The sequence below is a fragment of the Vanellus vanellus genome (assembly GCF_965231255.1).
Source record: "Vanellus vanellus genome assembly, chromosome: 14".
Classification (NCBI taxonomy): domain Eukaryota; kingdom Metazoa; phylum Chordata; class Aves; order Charadriiformes; family Charadriidae; genus Vanellus; species Vanellus vanellus.
Window position 1 is genome coordinate 2,095,772 of NC_138919.1, and position 24,771 is coordinate 2,120,542.

At 61.9% G+C, this 24,771-nt stretch overlaps 3 protein-coding genes across 3 annotated transcripts; all 3 read left to right on the forward strand.

Annotated features, from left to right (window-relative positions):
- Positions 1-8,086: 8,086 nt before the first annotated feature.
- On the forward strand, positions 8,087-11,944 carry FBXL16 (F-box and leucine rich repeat protein 16; the record flags this gene model as incomplete). Its single annotated transcript, XM_082490831.1, has 5 exons — positions 8,087-8,782; positions 9,637-10,145; positions 10,673-10,757; positions 11,092-11,155; positions 11,796-11,944. 5 exons carry the CDS (start codon positions 8,087-8,089, stop codon positions 11,942-11,944), a joined length of 1,503 nt encoding a protein of 500 aa, XP_082346957.1.
- Positions 11,945-15,416: 3,472 nt separating this feature from the next.
- Positions 15,417-21,676, forward strand: WDR24 (WD repeat domain 24). The gene is made up of 9 exons (XM_082490678.1): positions 15,417-16,073; positions 16,393-16,570; positions 17,387-18,062; positions 18,359-18,474; positions 19,568-19,689; positions 20,038-20,142; positions 20,242-20,579; positions 20,993-21,177; positions 21,333-21,676. Exons 1-9 carry the CDS (start codon positions 15,593-15,595, stop codon positions 21,499-21,501), a joined length of 2,370 nt encoding a protein of 789 aa, XP_082346804.1. The 5' UTR covers positions 15,417-15,592; the 3' UTR covers positions 21,502-21,676.
- A 292-nt stretch (positions 21,677-21,968) lies between these two features.
- Positions 21,969-24,660, forward strand: JMJD8 (jumonji domain containing 8). The gene is made up of 9 exons (XM_082490263.1): positions 21,969-22,067; positions 22,138-22,221; positions 22,487-22,535; positions 22,678-22,774; positions 22,879-22,947; positions 23,049-23,168; positions 23,264-23,331; positions 23,482-23,616; positions 23,755-24,660. The coding sequence occupies exons 1-9, from the start codon at positions 21,982-21,984 to the stop codon at positions 23,833-23,835; spliced, it is 789 nt and encodes a 262-aa protein (XP_082346389.1). The 5' UTR covers positions 21,969-21,981; the 3' UTR covers positions 23,836-24,660.
- Positions 24,661-24,771: the final 111 nt, after the last annotated feature.

Sequence of the window (24,771 nt, forward strand, 5' to 3'; positions counted from 1 at the left end):
GAGCCCCGTGGAAGGGCTGGGGCAGGCTGGGAGAAACCAAGGCACGGGGTTGTGGCAGGATCCAGGCAGAGACCCCAATGACTTCACCCCGGTGGGGGTCCGAGGGTGCCATGGGGCACTCGGCTGAGGTGCTGGGGCAGCTCTGGTTCTCGGGCATCCACCAGCGCTGGCGGGATGTGGCAGTGCTGGGGTGAAGGCCAGAGCGTGACAGCCCCTGCAGTAGGGATGCTTCTGCTCCACGACCACCCAGGGTACAGGGGGGGCTCAGGCCCTATTTGCAGCACCCAGGGGGTCTTGGCATGCAGCATGGCGGGAGCAGCGGGCGCTGAGCGAGAGCCGTGCTGTGCTGGCATCTCCTCTGCTCTGAAAGCTGGGTGCTGATTTCACTCTGGCTACCAGGAAGAGGGAGGGACGTGGCTTTGGAGTGGGGAGGACTCGCTCGAGCATCCATTTTTAATGAGCAAGATATCTATTTTTCCCCGAGCTGGCTTCCCCCACATTGATCCCTTTGCCATCCACCAGGCCTGCTCTCCTCCGGGTGCCAGTGGCTCCACGGCGGCGAGGAGCAATGGGATGAGCATCCCCACTGCTGGGAACATCCCGCCTCCCCAGATCCTGCTCCTGGGGACAGAGGGACCCTTGCTTGGGCCGTGGTGGCACACGCAGGAAGGCTGGAGGGGGCAAAGGCTCCCCTTGTCCTCTCCGGCGGGGTCACATCCCTGTTGACCATCCTGTGGGGACGTGGCCATGCTCCAGCCTGGAGAAAGGAGGCTGGAGCGGGCGCACTTTGGGTTTGGGGGCTGGATCCTGCCTTGGCACTTTGTGGATTTAAGCTCTGCCTGGCTCGGGTTCGGGAAAGCCACATCGCCCCCCCTGTGCCTCAGTTTCCCCATCCACAAGCCAGGGCAGGTGTCTTCCTTGCCCCCACCTGTGGGTCGTGGCCTGTTGCTCCTCACTGGGGTCTGTGCAGACGGAGCAGCTCTTGGAGAGGGGAAAGGGGATTCGGGCGGCGAGTGGGTGCCGATGGTGTGGGAGGGAGCGGGCCGGGGCGCGCGGGCGAGCGGGGCTCCTTCAGCAGCATCCCACCCCCGCCAAACCTCTGCCCACCCGCCACGGGGACCGACCACGTTTGCTGGGTGCTTGAGGGCCAGCGGCGCAGAGGAGGGGGCCAGGGCTGAAGGGGAGAGTATTTGGGGAAGGGGCAGGTAAGCAGAAGCCGTTTCTCCAGGGTTTCTCCCCACTGGAGGTGTGACGTGTGCCCAGTTCCCGGCCCGGGGAAGCAAGCGACCCTGGGAGCAGGATGAGGCCAGTGCCTTTGCTTCCAGGATGCATCTAATGTTTTTTTTGGAGCCTGTGTTGGCATTTAGCACCCACAACCCGCTGCAGTGAGGAGTCCCATGGCTGAACACCACCTCCCCGTCCCGGCGTCCCACGAGCGTGGTGCCAGTAGCCCCTGTGCCGGGTTAGCATTCCCCCACTTCGCCCTGACTCCGGCTCCCAGCCGGACCCCTAAGCCCAGGGACAAAGCGGCATCGATGCTTGCATGACCATTGCCATTTCTGGAGGGATAAAAGGGTTTGAAGAAGAGGCTCAAGTCCCGGTGGTACCCAGGGAGCACATCAGTCGGCAGGGGGGCTCAGAGGCAGCCATGGGCCACCATGTCTTGGCTCCTCTCTCCTTATGGGATCTTGCCTTTTTGTTCAGCCCTTCCTGGGCCCAAGAAGGGCAAAAGGGAAGGGCTGTAACGTGCTGAGTGCTGTCGGTTGGGCTATGGCTGGGCTTGCAGCAGGGGGCCAGGCCAGGCAGGAGCTGGCCCAAGAGGAACTGCTCCCTCACCTCAGTCAGTGGGGAACTGGGCAAAGCTTGGCTGAAGGATGAGCCATCCTCCCATGGCGATGAGGTCTGGGACCTCCAGAGGAGGCTGGAGGAGGTGGGCCCAGGGCAGTACGTTGAGGTCCAGCTCTACACCGCTCTGTGCATCCTGGGTGGGGGGATCCCCCTCAGGGGACATGAGGCTACCTGGGATAGGGAGGAAGGTCAGGGCTTGATGTCTTGGAAGATTCGGGTCTCAGCAGAGAAGAGAAACACCGCTGTGGGAAGGGCTTGCGGCAGCTGGAGGGGACACTGCTGCCTGTTGCGAGGAAGTTTTGCCTGGCCAGACCTGGGGGGCAGAAGCTCTGCCTCATCCCTACAACTGCCCTATGCTGAAGGCTTGGAGGTACAGGAGCTGTGTCTCCTGGTGCCCCTGGACATGAGGTGTTCTCTCAGCTAAGCAGAAAGTGGTGGGGACCTAAGCAGAGCTTGGCTTTGACACCTCAGCCAGTGTTTCCCCGGCTCCCTGGGCATGGGGATGGCCCCGCATAGCCCAGCCCCAGTTCCCACTGTTCGGAAAGGCTGTGGGACCCTGGGGGAGAACGGTGCTGGGGGGTCCCTATCATGACGCCTCTGCTGCCCGGCCACGAGATGCCTGAGACCCAGAGATGGATTCACCAGTCAGCCTGGCACTGAGAACGGCAGCTGGCATGAATGGGACTCAAACCAGTTGTTTTCCCAGCCCCTCCTGAGCCTCTTTGTCCGCTGCAAGGTGGAATGAGCTCTTTGGCATCATTGGGAGCCAAGAAGGAAGCAGGAGAGCTGTCCTCAGCCCTCTGGCCTCCCAGGAAGCTCTCAGAGTAATCTCAGGAAGGAGTTTCCCGGCTCCCATCACACAAAAGGCAGGTCGCTGGGGCCAGGGGGAGCAGCAAAGGGCCCTTTCCCATCCTGAATTCCTGGCTTGTGCAGCAGGGGAATAGGCAGCACTGAGTTTGGAGCTGTGCTCTGAGCCTCTCTCCCAGCAGACTTGTGTGAGTGCCGAGCCCGGGAGAGCAGATCAATGTGCACACACACACGCACGCACATATACTGGCAGCTTCTACCCAAACACAACCGCTGCCCCTCCATCTCTGGGGGAGCCAGCAGCTCTTCCAGGGCCTCCTGTGGCTCCTCTGCATTGCCGGGGTGACCCAAGCCCTCTGAGGGGACCCGGCCTCGGAAGCCGGTGGTCATACACCCCTCTGACAGCTCACAGCACGGGCAGTGGTCCGACCTGATGGGCTCAGAGCAGGAGGCAGCTCACACACCATTGAGCGCTGCTGGGGAGGGCAATCCGTACAGACGGATGTCTTTATGACTACCATGTGCTTCGGTCAGCAGGATCAGCTTCCCCCAAAGCCAGAGCCTGCCTGGCATTGCTGCTGGTTGGGAATGTTGCGTAGAGCTGTGGGAGTCCTGGGGAGCCGTTACCCTCAGGAGTGCTGGACAAAAGCCTTGGTTGCGTGTTCTGCTACAGCACTATGTCTCGGGTGTGTTTTCTCCGCCTGTAGAGCAACTTGATTTGCTGCATTAGTAAAAATAGATGGGCTAATGAATTCAGCTGATGCAACCCTCTGTGTGTGTGTGCGTGCATGCGCTTATCTCTGTTTGTGTGTGTATGGGTGCATGTATATGTGCAGCTGAATGCCAAGGCTTGTGTAAGGTGCATCCGCCAGCTCCCGGGGCTCTGACAGGGTGGTTGTGTGTATGTCCATGCGTGCGTGCCTGGGTGTGCATATATATGTGTGTGTGTGTGTGTATGTGTGCAGGAAGCCATGAGCGATGGCTGCTTGCTGCCGAGCAGCTCTGTCACTGAAGCAGTGGCTCTACAGAAATAATTTTGCAGCAGCCTTGGATTCTGGCAGGGCGATAACAGGGCTTCACGGCAGGCTGGCGGGGCAGGAAGGGGGACCGCAGGGACCTGGTGGGGCAACAGCGGATCCTCAAAGGGACCTGACAGGGCAATAAGCAGATCCTTCAGGGACCTGGCAGGGCAATAAGATCCTCACAGGAACCTGACGGGGCAATAGTGGATCCTCGCAGGGACCTGGTGGGGAAATAGGGGACTTTCACAGGGATCTTATGGGGCAATAGGGGACTTTCACAGGGGGTCACTGAGGCAGGGGGGTCCCGCAGGGGCCCTTTTGCGGGGTGCCCTTGTAGGGTGATGCGGCCCCGAGGGGGGTGCGGGCCGCTGTCCGCGGTGCTGAACAGGGTCACTGTCCGCGGTGCTGAACGGGGATCGCTGTCCGTGGTACTGAAGAAGGACCGCTGCCTGCCGTGCTGACCCGGCCTGGCTGAAGAGCAGGGCCGGGGCCACAGTGGTTCCAACGCTTGGCCAGTCCAGGGTCTCCAGTGGCCTCCGAGTCCGGCTGACCCAGTGCCCTCCGTAGGCTCCAAGCCCGTCTGGTCCATAGCTCACTCTCTAGCCCAGCCACAGTGGGATGACACTCTGATCCAGCACGTCTCATCTGCCACAGCCTGGGGTCTCCCAGCGAACACCCACGCAGGGGTGGCACTAACAGTGGCTGACCATCCTGCCTGTCTCTAGAGGGTCTCATCCCTCTCACGACCACATGGAGATGGTAAACTCTCCAATGGCTTGGACAAACCCTGTCTTCCTGGCAGCTTTCGTCCTATTCTTCCCAGCATCTTCATCATCTGTGTAATGTTTGTAGTGACGGGCTCTTAGACCCCTTTCTTTCTTCTCTCTTCCTGCGTCAAATCCGCCCCCCACCACTGCATCATCGCTCATTGTGGATGACAAAACCCTCATGAATGGAGCGACTTCTCTGGCAATGACGTTTCCTGTGAAATGTGCACCCGGGAGTGAATTTGGGAGACTAAAAGACTGCCCTTTGCTTTTGTCAGGTTTCCTCCCACTGTGGATTGGGAGCTGGCACTCCACTGCTGGCAGATGCTTCCCCCGTGAGGTGGGGCCTGTGAAAGCAGAGGGGGATTGTGAAACTGTGTCCTTCCTGTGGGATCCCAGAGTGAGGATGGTCGTTCCAAGCACTGAACTCTCCTTCTGACAGCCTTGCGGTGGGCCCAGTCATGCAAGCTGTAAACAATGAGATGACGGGGAGAGGAGGGAAGGCCAGATCTCTGCTCTCCTGCTGTTTTGCTGTGACCAAAAAGCATATGGAGGGGCTCACGGAGCCGCTGGAACACCAAAGGGGTTCTGTGCTGACACCTCCAAGGCAGACAGCTTTGTATCTCCCTATCCCTGAGCTGTCTCAGTGGGTTGGAGGCAGGGCCTGGGGCAGGGCAGCGTGTGCACTGGGAGTCCCAGCACACAGCAGCTCTGATCTCCATGAGGTGCAGTACTTGCACTTTGTACATTGGAGCCATGTGGCCTCAGCCCTGAGCCATGGGAGCCTTGGGGGGCTGCTTGGCTGCAGGCAGGGGCTTCCCAGCTTCAGTGGAGGGAAGATCCCAATGCTGTCCCAGTGTGCCAGAAGCAGAGGAGAAAGCAGCTACTGGACCCACTCCCTTCCCCAGTCTGTGACCGCCTTCTCCAGGCTTGGATCCTCCCCCCAGCACTGTCTGCTCCTTTCAGGGTGGTAGGAACCCCCAAATCTATGCCTGCCCATTTTCCCAGAGAGAAGTGGCTATGTACAGCCAGCCTGCTTCCCTGGCTTCCCGCTGCCACTGCCTGGAGCCCGCCTGTGCCCAGAAGGCCTGAATCTTGTCTGTCTTTCTATTTGAAGTGACTTCCCAGCTCATTCGTGGTTCAGGATTTGTCAGCCAGACAAGCAGCCTCGTTGCCCAGGGCAGGGGGGACCTGGCTCAGCTCTCCAAGGCAGGACTGGGAAAGCTGCTGAATCCACTCCGCGCCCCCCCCGAGCCTGGCCTCAGGGACCAGCCGAGGTCAGAGCTGGTTGTAACCATTGCCAACACCTCCTGCTGGCTACATTTCAGTCCGGCGACTTGTCAGCATCTGTCTTCTCCCGTGACTGTCTCCTTGGGCTCCCGAGGCCCCGGGCTGCCCCTCTGCCACCACCTGCCCTCTCCCCAGGGGCAGCCAGCATGCCGAACGGCTCTGGCTGTGGGCTCCATGCTGGAGCAACAGCCTTTCCATGCCGCCTGGTAACTCTCTGTTTGGATTTGTGCTGTATGGCTGTGTTAGACACCCTGTGCATGTTCTGTTTCCTTCCCTAATTGCTGCCAAGCGCCGAGCCACTGGTTTTAAGTTTCTTCCTTCTTTTCCCTCCTCTTCTCCTGCTTTCAAGTGAATTTAAGACATGTCCAAGCAGCAGAGGCCCAGCTCCTCTGTCGGGCAGTGTGAGCGGAGGCAGCAGAGGCTGCCTCCAAGCAGGGAGCGGCGCCAGACTGTCTGCGCAGGGCCGGGCTCGTCCCCAGAGGCTGGGATCTCGCAGTGCTGCTGCCACCGGGCCAGACCGTCTGCAGGCACCTCCACGCCACTGCCACTTGCACCGTGGGAGAGGCTTCAGCAGCTCCCACCAGCCCTGTCCCATGGTACCACTGTGCCGAGGAGGGCATCCTCAGGAGACATCGTACACCGTGCACACCGTGGGGCTTGCTGGCTGCGCTGCTGGCAGCTGCCTGTGCTCCTGGGCTCTTCCAAGGCACCTTTCAGGTGGTTGCTCCCCTCCCAGGCTGCTCCAGGAGAGCTGGATGAGGCCTGGGGATGCAGTGATGGTGAAAGCGACGGGCTGGGGGCATTGGGGATCTAGGCTGCACCCCACTTGCCTGCCACCCCCCAGGACTGCATGGAGCATCCTCAGAGCCCACGGAGTTGGGCCATGAGCATCACTGGCCGGGGATGCTGCTCCCTCAGCGCCCCTCCATCAGGGCCTGGCTATCTCCGTCACAAATCAAGAATGCTAAAATAATTCCCTCACTTTTGTCTTGGTTCTGGGGGGAGCTGGTGGTGGAGAGGGTCCTCAGGTTCTATCAGCCACCGCTGTGTGGATATGCCAGCCATCCCTCGGGGTCAGGGACCATGTCCCTCTCCCCTGATCCCTGGGCTGAAAGTTGCTTTTGTGGGTTCCTGCTCCTCGCCATGTCCCTGGGGGCTACCAGGAGCCCAGCACCCTCCTCTACCCTCAGACCCATCAGGGTTTGGCACAGCCGCGGCAAAGAGAGTGCGGACAGGACGGGCAGTGCACTGGCAGGGCCCTGTGCCGCACACCGGCTGGGACAGGATGGGGGGGGCCAAGCCCCCATCAATTATTCACCTTCGTATTTATAGAGGGAAATGTGTTGAATAATGGATGGTGGGGTGCGGCGGGGCCGTTGGAAAGCCAGCCTCATTGCCGCTGAAATATTTATTGGCCGGGTTTGCTGGGGTGCCGCCCGGCTGCCGCGAGGCTCGGCAAGGCTCGGCGACGCTCCTGACCAGTATGGGCTCACTGCCGAGCGCCTGGCTGGTACGGCGAGCACAGGCAGCTCTGCTCTGCCGCCGCTGCCTCCTCTTCCCTCCACAAAAATTATCTGAGGGCTGGAGCACCTCTGCTATGGAGAAAGGCTGAGAGAGTTGGGGTTGTTCAGCCTGGAGAAGAGAAGGCTCCGGGGAGACCTTATAGTGGCCTTCCAGTCCCTAAAAGGGGCTTATAAGAAAGATGGGGACAGACTTTTGAGCAGGGCCTGTTGTGACAGGACAGGGGGTAATGGCTTCAAACTGAAAGAGGGGAGATTCAGACTGGAAAGAAGGAAGACATTTCTTATGCTGAGGGTGGGGAGACACTGGCACAGCTTGCCCAGAGATGTGGTGGCTGCTCCATCCCTGGAAACATTCCAGGTCAGATTGGACAGGGCTCTGAGCAACCTGGTCTAGTTGGAGATGTCCCTGCTTGTCACAGGGGGGTTGGACTAGATGGCCTTTAATGTCCCCTCCAACCCAAACCAGTCTATGAATCTATGATCCTGCCCCTGCTCCCATCGGTGGCTGGATCCCAGGCTCAGAGGAGGATGTGAATGTCCAGGGACAAATCCCCATCCGTCCCCCATCACGAGGGATGCCAGGGCCACATAGCCCTTTGGAGGACCCCGCTCTGTGCCCCAGCCATGTCCCCTCTGCCACTGTGCCCAGCAGCCCTGCACTACCTGGTCCCCCATGCCACCCTGCTCCTTGCACAGGGACCCCCACGGTCTCCATCCCCACCCGTGCCATTACATCCCCCAGCCTTGCCCACCCTCCCTGCCTGCTCTGCCTGCCGGACCTGCAGCCCTTCAGCTCTCCATCCCTGTGTTGCAGAGAGACCTGTGGAAGATGTCGAACCCGAGAAACGGCGACACCAAGCCCCCATGTTTGCCCCGCAATGGACTGGTGAAGATCCCCACGCAACCCAACGGCCTCGGCTCTGCCAGCATCACCAAAGGCACCCCTGCCGTGAAGAACCGCCTGTGCCAGCCTTCCTCCGTGCCTGCCATCCTCAGCCCAGCCTTAGCCCACCGCAGCGACCTGCCCATCCCCAGCCTGGCCTCCCCGCTCTCCTTGGCCACTCTGGCCGGTGTCTCCTCCCCTCCCGGCGCTTCCTTGGTGGGACTGAACACGAGCGAAAGCTCAGAGCAGCCCTCGCCAGAGCGGCTGCCTGGCTCGCCCTCGGAAAGGCAGCTGGCAGTGGACGAGAAGATCCTCAACCGCTTGTTCTGGTACTTTTCGGCATGCGAGAAGTGTGTGCTGGCACAGGTGTGCAAGGCGTGGCGGCGGGTGCTCTACCAACCCAAGTTCTGGGTGGGTTTGACACCCGTCCTGCACACCAAAGAGCTCTACAACATCCTGCCTGGAGGCGAGAAGGAGTTCGTCAGCCTGCAGGGCTTTGCCATCCGCGGCTTTGACGGCTTCTGCCTTGTGGGCGTCTCCGACCTGGACATTTGTGAATTCATTGATAACTACCCACTCTCCAAGAAGGGGGTCAAGTCCATGAGCCTTAAGAGGTCGACCATCACGGATGCAGGGTTGGAGGTAGGTGACCCCGGTGAGGTGACCGGGATGGCTGAGACTGTGGCATTGGTGGCTCCTTCCCGGTGGCCTTGGGGACACATGCATGGGCAGAGCTTTCACCAGCCACAGACAAGGAGAAGTCAGGCAGTTTGGCCATCCCATGGGTGCAGGCAGCGTTGGGAGCCCCTGCCGGTGGCCTGGGCAGTGGGATGGACTCGCTGGAGGGTGAGGATGCTGTCAGGGAGTGGGGGGTTCATCCCTGCCACCTGCAGATGTTGCCTGCAGGTGCTGCCCTCACTCATCCCTGCTGGGAAGGCAAAGCCATGCGAGGTGGCCATGCCACTGGGTGGTGGATTTGACGGTAGGCGATGAGCAGGGCTGAGGGGATGGGGACATCCCTGCTTGGCTGGCTGCTCCCCAGTGAGGGAGGGGTCTCCTGGGCAGGGGGGTGCGGGTCAGATGGAGATGGGGCAACTCGTAGTCCTGCATGGGGCTGGGCAAGGTCCCCACTGATGTCCCCTGCCCTGCGCCATGGCCAAACACAACACCAGTTGCTCTGTGGCCGCATCCTCCCGGAGCAGTGCCCAGGCTGGGAGTGGGCATTAATCCTACCCCAGCCAACAACACCGGGTATAGAGTCGTGGTCATGGCTGGGGGTCCCTGCCTGTCCTCTCCTGTTCCCTGCCAATGCAGGCATGTCCTATAACGGGGCGCTGCTCCGATGCCATGGGGCCTGGGGAGAAGGCTGGACCCACAGAGAGCTGGGGGTAGCAGGAAGAGCCCTAGGGGGGTCAGAGGGAGCCAGGGCAGGGGCACGGGGCTGCACAGGGTGGGCAGGGGTGCCCACCACGTCCTGACCCCCTGGTCCTCGGCAGGTGATGCTGGAGCAGATGCAGGGGGTGGTGCGGCTGGAGCTGTCGGGCTGCAACGACTTCACAGAGGCCGGGCTGTGGTCCAGCCTCAACGCTCGCATCACGGCGTTGAGCGTCAGCGACTGCATCAACGTGGCCGACGACGCCATCGCCGCCATCTCACAGCTCCTGCCCAACCTCACCGAGCTCAACCTGCAAGCCTATCATGTGACGGACACGGCGCTCGCCTACTTCACCGCCAAGCAAGGCTACACCACCCACACCCTCCGCCTCAACTCCTGCTGGGAGATCACCAACCATGGCGTGGTCAACATGGTCCACAGCCTGCCCAACCTGAGCGTCCTCAGCCTCTCAGGCTGCTCCAAGGTGACGGATGATGGCGTGGAGCTGGTGGCTGAGAACCTGCGGAAGCTGCGCAGCCTCGACCTCTCCTGGTGCCCTCGCATCACCGACATGGCCCTGGAGTACATTGCCTGCGACCTGCACAAGCTGGAGGAGCTGGTGCTTGACAGGTATGGGGCCATGCCAAATGGTGCTGTGCCATGCCAAGGCATGCCAAGGCATGCCATGCCATGCCGAGCCATACCATGCCATGTTGAGTTGCGCTATGCTGTGCTGTGCCATGCCGTACTGAGCCATGCCATGCTGTGCTGCACCATGCCATGCCATGCCATGCCATGCCATGCCATGCTGAGCCATGCTGCACCATGCCAAGACGTGTGATGCCATGTTGAGACATGCCATGCCATGCCAAGCCATGCTGCACCATGCCAAGCAGTACCATGATGTGCTGAGCCATGCCAAGACATGCTATGCCATGCCATGCCATGCCATGCCGAGCTGTGCCATGACATACTGAGCCATGGTGAGCCACACTGAGCTGTGCCATGCCATGCCATGCCGAGCTGTGCCATGCCACACCATGCCAAGCCATGCTGAGCCGTGCTGGAGGCAGTGGGTGCAGTGTGGGGGCCGTGGTCTGGGGCCACCCATGGGTGCCCCGCTCCCAGCCATCCCTGACACGCCATGTCCCCGGCAGGTGTGTGCGGATCACCGACACCGGCCTCAGCTACCTGTCCACCATGTCATCCCTGCGGAGCCTCTACCTGCGCTGGTGCTGCCAGGTAGGTGGGGGGAACATAGCCGTGCCTGGGCTGGCACGGTGGGGAGGGCAAAGTAGCTGGCACTTCCTTGGGGATGGGTCATGAGCTCAGGGTGGGCACCCCAGGCCGGCTGGAGCCCCCGCGACTCAGTGCTGGCAAGTGGGGAAGGGACGGGGTGCTCCTGAGAGCTCAGCAGGACTCAGCCCCACCACCCTGCCCCAGCACCCAGCTCCCTGCCCCAGCACCCGCACCCTGCCTCAGCAACGCCAAGCCCCCAGTGCTGCGACGGCCACCCCCCCATGAAGCCCCCCCTCCTTTGTCTTCCCCATGGCTCCTACACCATTTTCTTTTCCAGGTGCAGGATTTTGGCCTGAAGCATCTCCTGAGCATGGGCAGCCTGCGCCTCCTCTCACTGGCTGGTGAGACAAACCCTTCCCCCCTTGCTTCCCCCCCACTGGGATGGGGTGGCCGGGTTCCCACGGGGCTGGCGGGACACCAGGCGTGGGGACAGGGACAGCCTGGGGGACAGCCAGCACTCCCCCCTCCCCAGCATGGCACGGCCTCCGCATCCCCCTGAGCCACCCACACCCAGCCCAGCTCCCCGGGGGTGGGTCCATGGCTCTTGGGGTGAGGGCGTTTTCGGGGTGCTGGTGTCTTGGGGTGCTTTTTGGGGGGGTACTGGTGTTTTGGGGTACTGGTGTTTTGGGGTGCTGGGGTTTGGGGTGCTGTTTTTTGAGGGTACTAGTGTGCTTGGGGTGCTGGTGTTTTGGGGCGCTAGGGTTTTAGGGTGCTTTTGGGGGGATGCTGGTATTTTGGGGTGCTGATGTGTTTGCAGTGCTAGTTTTTGGGGTGCAGGGTTTTTTGGGGATGCTTTTTTTGGGGGGGATGCTGGTGTGTTTGGGTCCTGGTGGTTTGGGATGTTGGTGGTTTTGGGTGCTGATGGGCTTGGGTGCTGGTATTTTGGGATGTTGGTAGGTTTGGGATGTTGGTGGGTTTGGGTGCTGGTGGTTTTGGGATGTTGGTGGGTTTGGAGTGACGGTGCGTTCTGTCCCCTTGCAGGCTGCCCCTTGCTGACTACCACGGGGCTGTCGGGGCTGGTTCAGCTGCAGGAGCTGGAGGAGTTGGAGCTCACCAACTGCCCCGGGGCCACCCCAGAGCTCTTCAAGTACTTCTCCCAGCACCTCCCGTGCTGCATGGTGATCGAGTAACACCGGATCCGGCCGCCCCGCTCCCGCTCCCACCCCGCCGCCGCCCCGTCTGACATCGCCCAACCCATTTCTTTCCGTCTGCTGGGGGATGCAAAAGACGTCGTCGATTACAACTGACTCCGGACACCCCCCTCATCGATACCCCCGAGGGACGTGGGGCTCCATGGGGAGATGGGGGACAGTGTCACCCCTCGCCGGAGCCCCTCCGGGTACCCTGTAAATTCCCCCCCCACGCCACTGCCATCACCTGTCCTCCTCCCGGTGTCCTGCCAATCCCTTCCAGACAGACGAACGGACATTGTGGAAACCCAAAGTGGGAAGGCGACGGCGGCGTGACCCCGCCCTGGCCGCATCCTGCCCCCACTCTGGTGCCAAGATGGCACGTGGCCCCACCGCCAAGGATGCTCCTGGGGACCAAAGGATGCTCCTGGGTACTGAAGGATGCTCCCAGGGATGGGCGAGAGGAGGATGCTTATTTTTAGCACCCATGGGTGGTGGCGGAGGCTGGATGGGTCCCCTCACACCCCTGGAGCGGGTCGCCGAGCCACCCCCCCCTCATGCTGCGTGTCCCCCCCGAGCCCCCAGCCCTGCCCTTGGGGTGCTCGGTGCTTTCTCCTGGTGAATAGGATGTTTTCCTCCACCTGCCCGCCCGCCGCCCTCGCATGCTCGCTTGCTTCAGTCTCGTGGTACGGCAGGTACCGGGGCTCCCGGGGGGGATGGTGACAAGTGACAAACCCCACTTGGCCCCTCCATACAGCTTCATCCCAGCCGGATCCTGCCCCGGGGAGCCGGGCTCTCCTGGCAAGCATCTCCCTTTGCCCCAGGGACCCCGCTGCGCCCCGGTTTCTGTGGGGTCGGTGGGGCGATGCTGCTCCCCGCGGGATGTCGACGCTGAGGAGTGACCCGTCCGGCTGGGATGGGACATCCCAGGGGACCAGGGCCAGGTCCAAGCCGCCGCGGGGACACCGGGGGCACAGAACGAAGGCAGGAGGTGGCACCTCAGGACACGCTGCCACCGCCACCGCTCTTCCAGCTGGAAAGCCATCACCCTGACGCCAGCGGCAAGCTGGGGGCCGAGAGGGACCCCCCGGGCTGAGCAGAGCTGGGCGTGGGGCTGGGGTGGCCATGGGGACCTGGCACGGGAGGGGGCTCGGTGGCCATCCCCAAGGCATCACCCGCTGCCACGCCGGCTGCCCGCACAGCCCCGGGAGGAGCGTGGGCATGGATATGGACATGGACACGGGCACGGACACAGACACGGACACGCTTTCGGTTTGTTTTGCCTTTGTACCGGCCGGGAAGGAACTGCTGCACCACCCACCGCCTCCGCGCCCTCCTTTGTCCAAAATGTCCCTTTCTGGCCCCAAAATGGCACAAGGACCCTTGCGGCCCTGGAACAGGGTTTGGGGTGCACCAGGAGGAAGCAGGGCGGCGGGACAGGGTGGCATCGCTGGGGCATGGAGCATCCCAGCATGGTGGCAGCTAGGGTGGGGGGGCTGCCTGCACCCCCAAACACACCGATGCCCATGGGACACAGGTGCCAGGAGCTGTGGACAGGCAGGGCAGTGGCACATGAGGGTCCCCGACAGCAGCATTTGGGGGTGTGCCATCAGCCCTGTGCACCCCCACAGTCCCACGTCACATGGGCAGCCCTAGCACAGCCCCAGCCCCAGGGTTGGAGTGTCCCCATACCCCCCTCTGCACCCCCCCATGGCAGTGTCCCCCCCATAGCCCCCATGGCACCCCCATAGCCCCAGTACACCCCCACCCCCCTGCACCCCCATCCCCCAGTGTAGCCCTGTATCTTCCTGTATAGCCACCCTCCCATGTACCCCTAAAACCCAGTGCACCCCCACACCCCAGGGCACCTCCAAACCCCCCAGGCAGCCCCACACCTCAGCGCACCCCCATACCCCCCCAGTGCATCCCTACACCCCCAATGCACCCCATATTCCTGTGACACCCCCATTTTCCCCATTGCTCCCCCCCCCAACACTGCGCAACCCACATCCCCCTGGCATCCTCACCCCGATTCACCACATATCCCCCCCCCCCGGACACCCCCATTTTCCCCATCGCACCCCCCCCACTGCACCCCACATCCCCCTGACATCCCCATCCCCATGCACCCCATGTCCCCCCCGACACCCCTATTTTCACCCTGCACCCCCACCCCCACCCCTGACCCCATATGTCCCCGACACCCCCACCCCCAACGCACCCCATATCCCCCCCCGACACCCTCATTTCCCCCCCGCTCCTCCCCCCAGCGCACCCCGCCCGCCTCTCCGCTCCGTGCCGGGGGCGGAGTCTTACTCAGGGGGCGTGGCTTGACTACGGGGGCGGGGCCTAACAGACGTGCTCTAAGTCGGGAAGTGGGCGGGGCGTGAGGCGGAAGGGGGCTGGGCGAAACGAAAGAGGGGCGGGGCTCGGCGGCCGTTTCCGTGGCGGCGGCCGGCGGGGCCTGCTGGGCCCGAGCTGCTGGCGGGGCTGCACCGGCACCGGGTACGGCACCGGCACTGCTGCCGCTGTGGAGGGGGAGGGCCTGGCCTGGCCGGCAGCGGCATGGGGCCCTGAGTGGCGGGAGGGTGCCCTCAGAGGGCCCTGAGTGGCGGGAGGGGGCTCTGAGGGGGCTGTGGGGCGGGAGGCTGCTCTCAGAGGGCCCTGGGGGGCGGGAGGGGGCCCTGAGGATAGTTCTGAGGGGCGAGAGGGGGCCCTGAGGGGCGGGAAGGGGCTCTGAGGGGGTCCTGAGGGGGCCCTGGGGGGTTGAGGAACTCTGAGGAGGCCCTGGTGGGTGGGAGCAGGCCCTGAGGAGGCCCCGAGGGGTCTGTGGGTCAGGACCGTGCCCTGAGAAGGGGGGGGTGGGGGGGGGGGATGTGGGGTATGAGTGGGGCTGGGGCTCGGGCTCCTGATGAAGGAAGGGTACAGGAGCAGGCGGGCCTGGGTCAGAGGGAGCCAGCCTGTGGGTGCCCTCAGAGAGCCTGCAACCCCCAGGTAGCCTTGCTGGCCCCTGGGCACCTCCAGAGTAGTTGCCAGCCCCTGGCACCCTGGCCTGGGACAGGGATGGGCTCCTGTGCCTGGTGGGGGGAGCTGCTGCCCCCCTTCCCCCTCACTGGAGAAGCAGAGTGAACCCCTGCCTGTGGTGTTTGCAGGGGTTTTGGGCACAGGGAGCACCTCGTGGAGATGACTGCGGCCTCGTCTCACCCAACCTCTTGCTGGAGACACTGCTTGCCTCAGTCCACGTCACCGTAGCCAACCTTCTGTAGCATCACCAACAGTCGCTTTCGTCAGTGGAGCATCTCCAGGGGTTGAACTGAGGAAGGAACAAGAAACCCAGAAAAGGTTTTCAAGACTTCCCTGAGAGCGATTTACAGACGGCAGCAGGAGGAGAAGCCTGGCGTGGGGCTGTATCCCTCACCTCAGGTAGCAACTGGGCTGTAACCTCTCACCTCCACAGCTCGTTGATGTGGCCACAAAAAGCTGCAGTCGAAGCCACCTGGGACTGCCGGGAGCTGCGGGAGCCGAGCCTGTCCCTTCCCAGCTCTGGCTGAGGTGGAGCAGGGTGGCTGTGCGAGCGTGAATGCAGCCTGCGGGGACGCGAGCCTCCGAGCCTGCTCCTGGAGAGGGGAGTGCGCCCCGCGGACAGCCATGGAGAAAATGGCCAGGGTCACCACTGCCCTGGGGGGCAACGCCCTCACGGGACGGACCATGTTCTGCCACCTGGACGCCCCTGCCAATGCCATCAGTGTGTGCCGTGATGCTGCCCAGGTGGTGGTGGCTGGCCGCAACATCTTCAAGATCTACTCCATTGAGGAGGACCAGTTTGTGGAGAAGCTGAACCTCCGCGTTGGCCGCAAACCCTCCTTGAACTTCAGCTGCGCAGACGTGGTGTGGCACCAGATGGATGAGAACCTGCTGGCCACCGCTGCCACCAATGGTGTGGTCGTCACCTGGAACCTGGGCAAGCCATCCCGCAACAAGCAGGACCAGCTCTTCACTGAGCACAAGCGCACTGTCAACAAGGTCTGCTTCCACCCCACTGAGGTCTACATGCTCCTCAGCGGCTCCCAGGATGGCTACATGAAATGCTTCGACCTGCGCAAGAAGGACTCTGTCAGCACCTTCTCTGGTAGGAACGTGGGGCTGTTGCTTGCTCCTCTACCCTGGGGAGAGGCGGAGGTTGGGAGCTTTGCCGTTTCCCTGTGCCTGGGAGGAGGGTTTGCTCAGGGCAAGATGTCTGGAGCAGGCAGGGAGGGAGCTGAGAGGCCTTTTGGTGCTTTTTTTGCCACTCGGCAGTGGGCTGGATCTCCATGGGAGGTGGAAGGTGGCTGTATCGCTCCCTGTTTCCCCTTCTCTCTGGGCTGGTGACCCCCATGGCTCTTTGCATTGGGGTTTTTAACTTTGTTGGAGCTCTCTCCCACCGGACCTTAACTTCTGCCCCCACTCAGGCCAGTCAGAGAGCGTGCGTGATGTCCAGTTCAGCATCAGGGACTACTTCACCTTTGCTGCCACCTTTGAGAATGGGAACGTGCAGCTGTGGGACATACGCCGGCCGGACCGCTATGAGAGGATGTTCACGGCCCACAACGGCCCCGTCTTCTGCTGTGACTGGCATCCGGAGGACAGGTGTGTGCGGGGCCGGACCCTGCCAGTCGCCCAGCTTCGGCAGAGACAAGGGAGACCCTAAAAACAGGGTTGGGACCTTCTGGGGGATGAAAGCAGAGTCTCTGATACCATGGCCCCGTGTGTCAGGGGCTGGAAGATGGGGAGCAGTTATTACTTTGAGGATTTGGGGGTGTCTTTGGGGCATTTTGGGTTTGTTTTTTGACTGATTGGGGGTTTCTGAGGTGCTGGATTGCAAATAGCGAGCTGCTGTCTTGCTCCCTGTGTCAGGGCAGCCTCTCACTCCAGTGCTTTTCTCGGGGAGGGCACTGCATGGCTGCTCTGGGACACAGCTTGCTTGTGTTTGATCATGTTTCTCTCCTGCCTTTCCCCTGGGGGCAGGTGTTGTGCACCTGTAAACAATTGTGGTGCGGGTCCCTGTGCCACCACTCCTTCCTCACTCCCTGCCAGGCAATGCTCTGACTCCTCACGAGAGGCACTGAAATATGTTCAAAATGGCTTTTTTTCCCCCTCTCTGCTCTCCCTGGCAAGTGGAAAACAGAGGTGGGGGGGAGAACTGGTCTGGTTGGGAGCCCTTCAGATGAGTGTGGCTCTGATGACACAGGGAGGGGTGTTGCCTGACCTGGTTATTGGAGAGCAGAGGTGTTAAGAGTAGTGTGTGGGAGGATGTGACTGCAGCCCGGCTGCCTCCCCTTGGCGTGAACATGGTCACACCCACATTGTGAGTGTTTCTGTGCCGGAGCGGAAAAAGAGAGCTTAACCGGGCACGGATCCTGTCCCAAGCTGGTGTCTCATAGTCTTTCTTCGTCCTTCTCCCAGGGGCTGGCTGGCAACAGGCGGCCGGGATAAGATGGTGAAGGTGTGGGACATGAACACCACGCGAGCGAAGGAGATCTACTGCGTGCAGACCATCGCCTCCGTGGCCCGGGTAAAGTGGCGCCCAGAGTGCAAGCACCACATTGCCACCTGCTCCATGATGGTGGACCACAACATCTACGTCTGGGATGTGCGGCGTCCCTTCATCCCCTCCGCCATGTTTGAGGAGCACAAGGACGTCACCACGGGCATCGTGTGGCGTCACCTCCATGACCCCTATTTCCTCCTGTCGGGTTCCAAGGACAGCACACTCTACCAGCACATCTTCAAGGACGCCAGCCAGCCCATCGACCGGGCCAACCCCGAGGGGCTGTGCTACAGCCTGTACGGAGACCTCGCCTTCGCTGCCAAAGAGAGCCTCATCTCCTCTGACTCCAACCGCAAGCCCTACATCGGGGACCGGCGTCACCCCATCTTCTTCAAGCGTAAGCTGGACCCCACAGAGCAGTTTGAGTACATCTCCTCCTCCAGTGCCCTCAGCGTCTTCGAGACAGACGTGGAGAGCGGCAGCATGGACTGGTTCGTGCACACTGCAAAGCAGTACGCGCTGGCCGGCAGGCCTCTAGCCGAGCTCTGCGACCACAACGCCAAGGTGGCCAAGGGCTTGGACCGCAACCAGGTGAGACCAAGGCTGGAGACTCTCGGGTACAGACCTAGGCCGGTGCCAAGGTCGAAAGGTGCTGTCAGGATGAGGCCCGCCACCCAAGCTGGATGTCAGCTTTCCATCCAGCTGTGCCCTCTGGCTGTCCCCAGAAGGTGTACCTCTGCCTGACACCAAACCCCAAACGCTGTTGCCTAAAACAAGCGCAGGCTCTCTAGATCGGCCCCATAATGGGAGTTTGTGGTCAGGTACGCAGCTGCATGGGGCCTGGTTTTAAGCCTGTCCAGGTCTGACTGTGGCTGTCTCTCACATAGGTGGCTCAAACATGGACGATGCTGCGAATTATCTATTCCAGCCTTGGCAACGTGTCGTCCGCCAACCTCAACCACAGCATCGGGAAAGGCAGCACCGCCCTGCCGCTCATGAACAGGTAAGGGATGCTGGAGCCGCAGTGAGTGACACCATGGCTGGGGTGGCTCTGTGAGCAGGAGAGCGGAGATGGTTCCTCAGCTGGGCTGGAGTTGTGGGCTGGGAGCAGGGACGGCTCTCCCCCAGCCTCAGGCCCTGCTGGTTTGCGAGTTGGCATTGTTTGAACGCAGCCATTTTCCACATGGGTGTGAAAAGTGAGCGGCCAGCCTGGCCTTGAGCCGTGTAGGCTTGCACGCTACTCCCTTCCCTCCTTAAAACAAAGTTTGAAGCTGTGGTGGGGCTGGTACCGTCTTTGTGGTTGTTTTATTAGTGACTGTGACAGAGGGCTGGGGATGGAGAACCCCTGTCTTGCTGCTGGAGCCAGAGCTGCTGGTGTGAAGTCTTCTGCCATGGAAAGGGAGAGGACAACCAAGCTCTTCAAGCGGCTTGCTGGCAAGGACAGCCCCATCGTGGGCTGATGAAGCAGGAAAACTTGTTTTTCCTCTTCTCAATGACATATAAAAGTGAGGGCTGAGGACTCCAAATTAGCTGTCAGACCTTGCAGGGCCAGGTTCCCAGGGTGAGTGGCAAAGACTTGAATAACATCAAACAAAACGCTCTCCTTGACCGAGCTCTGCATCCAGGCAGGTCACTGTCTGACGCTGACTTAAACCGCAGGCAGCAAGCTGAAGAGCTCAGCTCTGCTTCAACCCCATTCCCTTCCTTTTCTGTCTTGGCGAAGCCTGAGAGCAGTGATGCATAACAAACAGCAAAGCACCTTGTAGCGAGGCAGCTCCTGTTTGCCTGCCTCTGAGGAGAAGGTAAATATGAAGAGATGGAGTCAAGAGCTCGCGCTCGGCTCTGAAATCCTTTAGGGAGACCTTTGCAGGCAACTTTGCGGTGCGTGCGCAGAGACACCAGGCTCGGAGAAAGGACTGTGGTAACAATGGCAATGTATCTTTATTTTTAAGTCACCACGTGGGGCCAGCTGACTTCTGTGCTGAGGGAAATCGACGTGTCTTGTGTTTCACCATTCAGATCACAACTGGAGACTTTTGCTGGCTAGAATGGAAGCTGTAAACTTCTGTGACTACTAAATTTGGCTTCTTTCCCAGCTTCAACCTGAAGGACATCCCCTCTGGGCTGGGCAGTGAGTCGAGACTGGACCGCAGCAAAGGAGAAAGCCGCACAGAAAACATCCTCATGGATTCCTCCTCTACCCTGATCAACAACGAGGGTAACGTTTCTGGGGCCGGCACAGTCACGGTCCTGTGGCTCTCTCTCCTCCTCACTTGTAGATGGGCCTGATATGGGATAAACCGGTAAATTTATCCTGTAAATTGGGGTGATTGGACCTGCTGCAGCCCCCAGGTGAAGCACGCTGAGCCCCAGGGTGTTGCAGAAGGACAGTTTACCCCCGTGACCCCCACGGTGGTGGCAGCTGGTGCCAGGAACATGGCAATGGTGGGGAGCTGAGCCGTCTGGCTCGGGCACAGCCTGACATGCTGGGGCAGGACACAGGGGAAGCAGATCTGACCGTGTAGCCGAGGGGGATGAGCTGATTTCTCTCTCCCTGTGCATGCAGACAACGAGGAGACAGAGGGCAGCGATGTCCCTGCAGACTATCTGCTGGGGGATGTGGAAGCAGATGAAGATGACCTGTATATGATGGATCATGAGAACCCGCATGGTGAGTGAAGGGCTGGTGCTGGGAGGCGTTACCTGTCCCAGACGTGCAACTGGATTTTTCTCCCGGCATTCCACACTCATTCCTGATCTCTCCTCACAGCTGAAGAGCAGGAATACAGCCTTCCCCAAGAGGCCTTCCCCCTGCGCCACGAAATAGTGGACAACCCATCGGCCTTGGACCACCTGCAAGACAAGGCTGACTCGCCTCACGTCAGCGGTAACGAGGCCGAGACGGTGTCACTGACACCCGTGGAGTCCTTCTCCCTCATCTCCATCTCCCACTCGCTCTACGAGAACCGCCTGCCCTCCGACTTCTTCAATCCCATCGTGCGGGACACTCTCCTCTTCTACGCCGAGCAGGGAGACGTACAGACGGCTGTGTCTGTCCTTATCGTGCTGGGAGACCGCATCCGCAAGGAGATTGATGAGCAGACCCAGGTAGACACCAGGAAGCCCCTTCCTGCCTGCGTAGGAACTGAACCCTCCCTTCAGGGATGGGTTCAACCCCAGGAGATGCAGTAGGACATCTTGGTGGGCCCCAGAGGTGGTGTGTCCCAACGTGATGGGATCCTACCTGGGCTCCGGGCGCTTCTCCTCTCCTCCAGCCCTTGCCAAGCTCGCTCTAAGCTGGGGTGGGCAGCTCCAGGACCCCTGGTACCTGGTTTGTCTGTGGGGCCAGGGTGGGGAAGAAGCCTTGGCCTGTTGATTTGGGGAAGGGCACCTCTTCCCCAGCCCCACAGAGCAGTTCCGCTGCCACAGGGATCTTGCCTTTGGGATGTGGGGCTGGGATCCAAGTGGGGATTTTGGGGAGGGGGGGGTGTCGAGGCTCAGCTGTCTGTGCCCGTCCCCAGGAGCACTGGTACACCTCCTACATCGACCTGCTGCAGCGCTTCCAGCTCTGGAACATCTCCAACGAGGTGATCAAGCTGAGCACCTGCCGCGCCATCAACTGCCTCAACCAGGCTTCCACCACCCTGCACGTCAACTGCAGCAACTGCAAGCGACCCATGAGCAACAGGGGCTGGATCTGTGACCGGTGAGGGCAGGCACGAGTGGGGGACCCCAGTCTGGTCACCAAGGGGAGTCCCAGAGAGGCTGCGGGGGCGGGAGGATGGGGTTGGTACCCCCTAATCCTCCCCTCGTTGCCCCTCGCCAAGGGCTCTTGAGCTCACCCCCTTCTCTCCGGCGCAGGTGTCGGCAGTGTGCCAGCATGTGTGCCGTCTGTCACCACGTGGTGAAGGGGCTCTTCGTCTGGTGCCAGGGCTGCAGCCACGGCGGCCACCTCCAGCACATCATGAAGTGGCTGGAGACCAGCTCCCACTGCCCCGCCGGCTGCGGCCACCTCTGCGAGTACACCTGAGCCCTTCGCTGGATGGGGGGAGACGGTGGGCAGGGCGGGCAGGGCCTTCTGCTCTCCTGCCCTCCCCGCACCTCCCTCTCTGTATTTATTTTTGTGTAAATAGGGGCCCCGTGTGCCCCCCCAACTCCCTGCCCGGCCTTTTTGTACTGGATTAAACCAAAACAGAGCAGCTGAACTGAGCCATGCCTCTTGTCTTTGCTTAACCTGGCTGCAGCGGTCCCCGGGGCGGGCTGGGAGCCCCGGGGAGGGTCCCGGTCCTGTACCCCTCCCCGCCCGGGGGTCCCTGCAGTGGGAGGTGGTGGGCCCCACCATCCATTGTGGCCCCTTTAAGGCGTTGGCCCCTTTAAGGCGTGGCCCCCGCCGGTAGCCGTAGCGGCGCGCTCAGCCAATAGCAGCGCGATGCGTCAGCGCGTGCCGCGGTGGCTGCCGGGAAGCGTAGTCCCCTGGCCGCCCCGGTACCGGTGCCGGTCCCGCTCCTCGATGGCGGCGGGGCGGCTGCTCTCACTGCTGCTGCCGCTGGCCTGGGCCCGGTCCTCGGGCTGCGCCGACCCGCCGGGAGGCGGCTGGTAAGGCCCGAGGCGGGGCGATCCCGGTGCCGGTGCTGGTGCCGGTACCGAACGGACCCTCCCGTTGCAGGTTGGCGGGCACGGTACCGGAAGAGGAGCGGTGCACCGTGGAGAGGGCCGACGCCTCCCTCACCTACTCCCTCTTCCTGCAGCGGTACGGGCGGCCGCTGCCCCGAGGCAGGAGGCGGGGGGGGGCACCGGGGCCGGGGGCAGGGAGGGTCACAGACAGTCTCCGGTGCCCCGGTGAGGTGTCCCGGGGGTTTAGGGGCTGTGGGGCAGGTCCCGACGCGGGGGGAGCGTTGGGGCCAGCTCCGGTGCCCCGGGAGGCGGGGGGGGGGGGGCTGGGACCGGGCCCCGGTGCGGTTACCCATGTGGTACCCCGGTGCGGTGCTTCCCCCCCACCCCCCCCTCCGACACAGGTTCGCCTTCTCCCGACCGGTCATCCTCCGCGGAGTCACGGACAACTCGGTGAGTGCCGGGAAGGGGACCGCCGGGGGAGGGTGGGAAGAACGGAGCGGGGCACACCGGAGCCCCGGGAACGGCGGCGGCGGCTGTATCCCGACCCCGCTGTGCTCCCCCCCCCGCTCCATCCCCCCCCCCCCCCCCCCAGGGTTTCCGTGCCCTCTGCACCCGGGAGAAGCTGCTGGCGGCCTTCGGGGACCGCCCGGTGCGGCTCAGCACAGCCAACACCTACTCCTACCGTAAAGGTGAGGGGACGGGTGGGGGTCGGGCCCTCTCGCACCTCTCCCGGGGGTACCGGTTTGCCCCCCCTTCCCCTCCCCCCCCCCCCCCAACTCTCCTCTTCCCGCAGTGGATGTGCCCTTCCAGGAGTACGTGGAGCAGCTGCTGAAGCCACAGGATCCGGCCCTGCTGGGCAGCGGTGGGTGCCACCATCCCCTCTCCGCAGTCCCGTGTCTGCCCCCCCCCAATTCCTCACCGGTCTCACTGTCCCCATCTCTCCCATCCCCCCCCCCCCCCCAGACACCCTCTACTTCTTCGGGGACAACAACTTCACCGAGTGGGGTCCCCTCTTCCAGCGGTATGTGGCCCCCCCGTTCCGCATCCCGGGCACCAGCCCTGCCTACAGTTTCGGGATCGCAGGTGGGTGCTGGCAGTGGTGGGCTCGGTGTGGGGGTGGGATTGGGGAGACCCCCCCCAACACCCCCTCCCCCCACACACACACATTCCTCCCATAGGCTCCGGCTCTGGCGTTCCCTTTCACTGGCACGGTCCCGGTTACTCCGAGGTGATCTTCGGCAGGAAGGTGAGAATCGAGCCCTTGAAGGGGGTATTTGGGGGGGGGAGAAAGACCCCAATGGATGTCCCCCAAACATGGGGAAGCCCCCCATGGTGCTGAAATGGGGGGGTGTGTCGTGTCCCCCTCGCCCCCCCCCCCCCCCCCGGTGTTTTCCAGCGCTGGTTTCTGTACCCACCGGAGAAAACACCCCACTTCCACCCCAACGAGACAACGCTGACCTGGCTCCACCGCACGTACCCCACACTGCCGCCGGCCGAGCGGCCGCTGGAGTGCACCCTGCGCCCCGGGGAGGTGAGTCCAGCCAGCTCGCGTGTCACCCCATGGTCTCCACTCCCCTCGGGAGGGTGGAGAGGACACCCACCCGCACATCCCACCCAGCACTGGATGCGGGGTGTAACACCAGGAGCCCACGGAACCCTCTCCCAACAGGTCCTGTACTTCCCCGACCGGTGGTGGCACGCCACGCTCAACCTGGACACCAGCGTCTTCATCTCCACCTTCCTGGGGTAGAGCCGGGAAAGACGAGGACATGTCACCATCATCCCAGCCGCAGTGACAGCTCTGGATTTGCCCACTCGACTACTGGTGTCAAGAAGTGCCTGAAGACGTTCTGGTTTTTTTTTTACTGGTCTTTTCCCTCCCCTTTGGATTAAAATTGTTGTTCTGCCATAGCTCCTCGGGTATCGCCACATTCCCACCGCCACCAGCGTGTGGGCAGGTCACGGCACAGGGAACAGCACCAGTTCCCAAACCAGGATGTGATCTGCCCGGTGCAGAGATCGCCGCTGTCAACGATTCCACCTCTTTTTCCATGTTTATTGCTGAATTTTTTTTATTTTGTTTTTATATATATATATATATTTGTTTTGTTTTGTTTTGTTTTTAATTGACATTGGCAAACTTCCAGAGGGCGCTCAAAAGCCAGGCAGGCTGTCGGCCGACCGGAAAGCTGGAGTCACAGTCGGCCGTGGATTTGTTGGTTATTTTTTTGGTTTGTTTTGGGGGTTTTTTGTTTTTGTTTTTGTTTTTTTAAAGGGAATTCATTAAAAGGAAGAAGAACTTTAACCCGGGCGGTTGTTCGCAGGGAACCACGGTCCCGGCGGGTGAGGGGACGCACGAGCCAGCCCCTTCCAGCCCCGGGAGGGGGGCAGCAGTTTCCAAGGAAAAGCTGGGGGGGGGGGAGGTGTCAGCATTCACAGTGGGGACCGTTGGTGTCCCACTCCGGCAAGTGGCTGTTTCCAGGAGTGAGGAGGACCCGACCCTGGGCAGGCAGGAGGTGGAAGGACAAGGAGACAACTATGTACACGGGGAGGGGACTGAACCAGACCAGCCCACGGCGCTTCCACCTCCGGCAAGCTCCTCGCGCCACCTGCCCGGCGGTTTGGGTGAAGGCTGGCTCATGCAGCAGTGGCCCTGGAAGGTGTCACCAACATCTTCGTCGCTCAG